Source organism: Cibotium barometz, chromosome 27 (genome assembly GCF_041138505.1).
Source record: "Cibotium barometz isolate CiBa-2024 chromosome 27, ASM4113850v1, whole genome shotgun sequence".
Lineage (NCBI taxonomy): Eukaryota > Viridiplantae > Streptophyta > Polypodiopsida > Cyatheales > Cibotiaceae > Cibotium > Cibotium barometz.
The window spans coordinates 19,626,412-19,632,912 of record NC_141072.1 but is presented as its reverse complement, the minus strand read 5'-3'; the positions used below and the strand labels follow the sequence as shown (position 1 = coordinate 19,632,912).

At 39.3% G+C, this 6,501-nt stretch overlaps 1 protein-coding gene across 1 annotated transcript; it reads left to right on the top strand.

Moving 5' to 3' along the window:
* The first annotated feature begins 1,235 nt into the window (after nucleotides 1-1,235).
* On the top strand, nucleotides 1,236-4,640 carry LOC147623146 (phytoene synthase 2, chloroplastic-like). The gene is made up of 6 exons (XM_086821203.1): nucleotides 1,236-1,940; nucleotides 2,359-2,409; nucleotides 2,892-3,064; nucleotides 3,154-3,389; nucleotides 3,680-3,872; nucleotides 3,982-4,640. Exons 1-6 carry the CDS (start codon nucleotides 1,541-1,543, stop codon nucleotides 4,177-4,179), a joined length of 1,251 nt encoding a protein of 416 aa, XP_086677329.1. The 5' UTR covers nucleotides 1,236-1,540; the 3' UTR covers nucleotides 4,180-4,640.
* Nucleotides 4,641-6,501: the final 1,861 nt, after the last annotated feature.

Genomic DNA, 6,501 nt, shown 5'->3' with positions numbered 1-6,501 from the left:
CTTAGAAGATCTATCTCTTTAATTAGACTTGTTACACATGCTAACATGTGCACATTTGTTTTAATTTTCTTGGGATTATCATGATTTTCCATATCTCCAAGTCCATTGCCTTTTGTTCTCTATATAATAGTAATTCGTTGAAAAAAATGAAGCTAGATCTTTTTTGGGTGATAATTGTTGGAGTTTTATAACAAACTCAAGTGGCATAATACCCCTCCATTTATTAAGAGGAAAAAAAGGGTGCCTTATTGACGCTTTTCTTTTGCATTGATGTTCTTCCCATGTCCTTCTAGTTAAGTATATTACACACCTTAATGAAGAAACTATATTGGCGGAAAGGTTTAAACTAAAAAAAATCTTTTTTGTAACTTTTAAAGGTGGCAATAAACTCTTTTGAGAAGGGGTATTTACAATTTCATAATAGCATGTGAAGCTCACCATACCTCTTATTTGATCTCCAAGATAGAGAGTGGAGAATTAAGAAAAACTCAATGAGAATTACACTGTATCATGGGTGGCGAGCTACTCGATGAGACTCGAGAGCTGTTGTTGTAAGAAAGTGTTTTTCTAACAAATTTTAGTCGTGAAACGGACAATTGGTATAATTTTTGGGAACGAAAATCAAGTAGATTGAGAAGTTGCCTTAAATTTTGATTGGTAAAAAATAATAATCAATTTTTATAGGATGTGGTGATTGGGTGAAGAAATGTTGAAGTTGTACTTCTTTTTTGGATGATGTAAGTTTGCATATATATAGACATACATACATGCATACATATATATAATTAATGCACGTACACAAAAATGTTTTGGGCACTTATATGGATTGAAAAAAATAAAAAATATATATATAATGTAGGATAGTTTTCCTTTTATTCGTTCACGTACCAAAAAAAAGGCCAACACGTAGCCCCGTGTTTTTAGACAGTGGCCGCAGTTCTCGATGTTTCTGCAACGTGGCGAAATGCTAAGCACCAGTCTTTTTGCTGGCGTGGAGCTCCACGTGGCAAAAGGGTCCCACCGTGTTTTTAGACAGTGGCCGCAGTTCTCGATGTTTCGGCAACGTGGCGAAATGCTAAGCACCAGTCTTTTTGCTGGCGTGGATATCCACGTGGCAAAAGGGTCCGACGTGGCTGAAGTGAAGACGCTTTTGCATTCTTTTTTGTACTTTGTTTTGTTTGGGGAGTTGCTTCCAAAAGCGAACCAAACAGAAGGTAGGGTCGTTCGATACCCTTCATGTCCTCACTCTGTACCTGCGATGCCGGCGTCTTCATAGAGCTCCTCTCGCGCTCTCTCTCTCTCTCTCTCTGTCTCCCCCTTCCTCTCCATTTCATTACCTGATGCTCGCCATAGCCATTAGCATCTCTGCCTTCCACCGCCTGCTGCCGCTGAGGACCTACTTGCATCTTCCACTTTCGATGCTTTCTCTGCTATCACCTTAGCTCAGCCTCTCTCCGCAGCCTCTGCATTTATCTCTCTCTGTCCCTCTCTCTCTCTCTCTCTCTCTCTCCCCCCCCCGCCCCCCCCATAGCCGCGCAATATGCAAGCTGCCACTGTGAATCTTGTTGCAGCCCCGGAGGTCCTCTCCATCTCTTTCTGCCCCCTGGTTCGGCCCTCGCGGCCGGCTTTTGGAGCCAAAACCCTAAGGCCGATAGCCAGGATATGTTGCCAAGCTACGGCAGCTATAGCGCAGGACGAGTACTCGGGCCTTCTGTCAAGGGTCTCCACGAACGGGAGGCCAGCTGGTCTGTCCCCGTCTGAGCAGCGAGTGTCCGACGTTGTGCTCAAGCAGGCGGCTTTGGTGAATCGCCGCATCGAGAGCCAGGGAATCCTGGACGTCAAGCCTGAAGTTATTCCCGGGGGCGCTCTGGACCTCCTCAACGAAGCCTACCTGCGATGTGGAGAGGTTTGCGAGGAGTACGCCAAGACATTTTACCTTGGTAAATACCACTCTGCTTCTACTAATTCATTTCCTCATGCAATCTTTGCTGTGTATTTGCATCTCTATGACGAGCATGCATGCCCTGCTATGCTGCTGTGTTGTTTGAAAGCCATGGTATGCTGCTATGCTATATCCAAGGCTAGGTGCACTTATACTGAGGAAAGCTATGGTGTACTTCTATGTTGAAAGGTAGGCTGTCCACAGTGTGCAACTCTGCATAGCTTTACTTGTATGCCGAAGAAAGGCTGTGGTTTAATATCAAGTTACAGGAACCGTCTACAACAGCTTGAAGGAAGACTATGGTGTGCTTTCACGTTGAAGGAAAGCTATGATTTCTTTCATGTTTAAGTAAACCTATAGTGCGCTTGCATGGCTATGGATTCTTCCATGCTAATGTACGCGATGTTTCCTGCCAGGTACATTGCTGATGACTCCAGAGCGTCAGAAGGCGATTTGGGCCATCTATGGTGAGTTTTCTAGTCGCCTTAAAAGTGCACTGTTGCCGTCCCTTATCAGCTGTGCTTTTCTGAGCACGCTTGGGTTTTTCTTCTTGTTCTTTTCAATAGTCTTCATGCATCTTTGTATTCTTGGAAATTTCATATGCGTGTGCTCTTTGGAGTAACTAAGGGGGTTTACCAAGAGGTAATCTTAATGTGTTTTTGCTATGAGAGGTAATCATAGTGTGTGTTTTGTCGTGAGAATGATAATCTTAAGGTGCATGTTGCGTAGCATGTTGTATGCTGATTCGAAACTCCATGTTTCTTTCAAACAGGTTATATGCTCCTATAAAATGTCTGCCCATGAGCATAAGCCAAGGGAAATATTTGTGTACAGCACAGTGAATGTATGGGTTAAGATCATGGAAAGAGTAGTAAAAATCAGGGAGATGAAATGTTTGTTGTAGATGAGATTATGGAGTTGGATCTGATTACGTTTAGCTGCAATGCAGTGTGGTGCAGGAGAACGGATGAATTAGTGGATGGACCAAATGCCCCTCATATCACCCCAACAGCACTTAATCGGTGGGAACAAAGGCTTGAAGATGTATTCGATGGAAAGCCATATGATATGTTTGATGCTGCTTTGGCTGACACAGTTTCAAAGTTCCCAATTGACATTCAGGTTGGCTGATATAAGGACATATCTTCTAATTTGATTGTAGTTGTTAGGTCACATAATTTACTCACAGTTGCTCTTGCATCTGACTACAGCCATTCCGTGACATGATTGATGGGATGAGAATGGATCTGGTCAAGGCACGGTATGAGAATTTCGACGAGCTTTACCTCTACTGCTACTATGTTGCAGGAACTGTGGGGCTAATGAGTGTGCCTGTAATGGGCATTGCACCTGAATCCAAAGCCACCACTGAAAGTGTTTTCAATGCTTCCTTGGCCCTGGGTATTGCCAATCAATTGACCAACATTTTGCGAGATGTTGGTGAAGAGTAAGTATTTCAGTGACTTCTACACTGGCTCACAGCCATGTTTCTGATGATAAAAGGTTTAGATGGATCCCTAATAATAAAAGGGTAGATCTCACCGTTTGTCCCTTGTGTGCGGGGGATCTTTCCCCTCCATTCCCCCTGTATGTGTGTGGGGGAGATGTTTATTAAGATCCTAAGCATTTGTCTAAATTTCTGGTTGTGTTAATGTATGCATATAGCCAATCACCCTTTGTTGGTTCTTCTGAGTTCATTTTTTTTTAACAATTGTGTTTTTGGGATGCCGAAAACAGTGCAAGACGTGGTAGAATTTATCTTCCGAGGGATGAGCTTGCACAGTTTGGTGTATCGGAGAATGACATTTTTGCTGGCCAAGTAACAGACAAGTGGAGGGCCTTCATGAAGGATCAGATAAAGAGAGCCCGCATGTTTTTTGATCAATCAGAGAAGGGGGTGGCGGAGCTGGATAAGGATAGCAGATGGCCGGTAAGACAGGATCATAGTTTTCTGCTCTAATATCATCATTATTCTCATTTCAATTCGAACCTCTCAGTGATGATGGTATGAATGCTTTTCAAAATTCTATATTTCGCAGGTATGGGCATCATTGACACTGTATCGACAAATTTTGGATTCCATTGAAGCAAATGACTACAATAATTTCACCAAACGGGCCTATGTGGGGAAATGGAAGAAGCTCTTTTCTTTGCCAGCTGCGTATGTCAGAGCTCAGCTGGTGCCCCCACCTTCAGCTCCCTTCCTGGCAAGAAAAAGCCTCTCTCTCAAGTCGTAGGTACTGCGTGGCTAAGGCTTGATGTTGCATCCTTCACTGGTGTGCAACATGATGGCATTCGTTCTTATGCACATTTGCACCAAGAGGCTTCATGAGTACCAAAAGCTGTGGTGCACGGAGGGCTTTGCAAAGTGCAGGTACCAAAAAGCACCAATTATTTTTCCTAACGTCCTTTATTTAACCCATATTCTATGCACTCAATGCCTCTGGGATGAAGTGTCTCAGGGGGCAGACATGGGAATACCCTCGAAATGATGCACACCTAGAAGGTCCAAATGTTGTAGCTATAAATCTTGTCATGTAGTGTAGACAATGGAAGGTTGTATAGTTGCTATCCTCTGGTCTTTCTTTGGACTGCCACATTGTGAGTTGGCAGTGATTACTCATCTTCATGACCAGCCTTCTAAAATTGACTATTTTGAATGCTTCATTATTGGTATCCCAATACAAATCACAGCTACTTACTAACCAATTTTAGGGAATTATTTAGAACACATAGATAGTGAAAATTAAAGGTTTTCTTTTTCATATCATCAGGTACATAGTGAAGGTAAATTGGGATTTTCTGGGATATTTTTAGGATTTTCAATTGCATAAGAATTTATAAGCCAATTTATAGTTATAATGCAAAGATGTTTGGACTACATTTGGATTAAAGGCTTTAATAAATGAATTTTTTATTGCTTTCTAAATATATATACATAGTGTAATACAAATAATCTCAGACTTAAATATCAATTAGAACTCTAAAATGTAGGTCTAAATGAAAGGATTTTTATAGCTAATTAAACAATAGACTAGGATCGAATCTTGCACACATGTTTTTGTACAATGATATACTTTGTTGGTGCATTTTGTGAGAGCCAATCACAATTCTTTCAAGCACTTTGTGTTAGACAAAAGTTTATAAACTTTTGTGAGAGCCAATCACATATACAACAATTCTTTCAAACACTTTGACAAAAGTTTACAAACTTTAAACTATATTTATTACTATAGAATAAGAGACTCACAATTTTTAAACATCTTATAAGGCTTTAAGTAGAATATGTAGTTATTTCATATGATAGTAGACACTATTTTCATAAGAGACTTTCTTAATTTTTAAAAATCTCATAAGGCTTTAAGTGGAATATGTAGTCATTTCATATGATAGTAGACACTATTTTCGTAAGTTTCTCAATAGATGATCCAAATATAGACAAGGGTTTATATAAGTTATTTTGTTATTAATACAGTTTTTAAAAGTTGAGACTAAATTGAAATGCTTAAATATGTATTCATGATTAATTACTTTAGTAGACATTGATTTATTAGTATAATTAAAGTAAATTATCACGTAAGCTCATATTGTAAATTAAAGTATAATTTATTAGTATAAATTATCACGTAAGCTCATATTGTTATCCTATTTTAGATGTCAAAGACTCAACAACTAAAAAGAGATCTAAGAAGTAAGTTTAATTGAATTAATTACTAATATAATAACTTTTTATCATGAAAAATCTATCTTTTATCTCTTAAATATTCTGTAAGGTTTATGAGAAATTTATATTGAGTTAAGATTATTTTTTTCTTGCATGTAGGAACTTATTTTGTAAATTCATAACGTGTTTGGATTATTGTGTTGGATATACTTCTACTTATGATGATTTATCAATTATATTTAAGGTTATTTTTATCATTTTTGAGGAAATTGATAAACCAACCTTAAGCCCTCAACTACCTTTTGTAATCGATAACTGTAGTAACAGCACAAAATCATAAATCTGTGAGATGAGAGAGAGAAAGAGTACATCTACACAAGACCAACTGAGTGGCTTTCCCCTTCGACTTCTTTTTGGGTGTCCTGTCATCACCCCTTGAGGAAGTTCGTGAACCTTGTTCCTTGTATAGCAGATCCTGATGGGTCTCCTTCCTTGCCATGATGCTGACAACCTTCATTATTGCATTTGTTAAGAGTAGTAAAATATTGGAGAAGGCTTGACTGTGAATATTGAAGGGTTGGCTTGAAGAATTAAAATCCGTGATTGTGTAGGCAGTGGTTATTTAGAGATGATGTGACAATCATGTCTAAATGATGTAGCAATCACGTTGTGTGTTTTTTTATATGATTGGTGATGTGGCACCATGATTAGGGACGTGCCATTGTGATTCTTTTGGCGCGATCAACGGTGACGTTGACATGGTAATCACGCACCATGATTTCACAAATTGGCGGATCACGGTTGCCATGGAATGTGAGTAACCATCAAATATTATCGTTGGTAACTGGAATGTTTTACTTGCATGGTTCATTGTTAGTTTTGATATGGTTGGTTT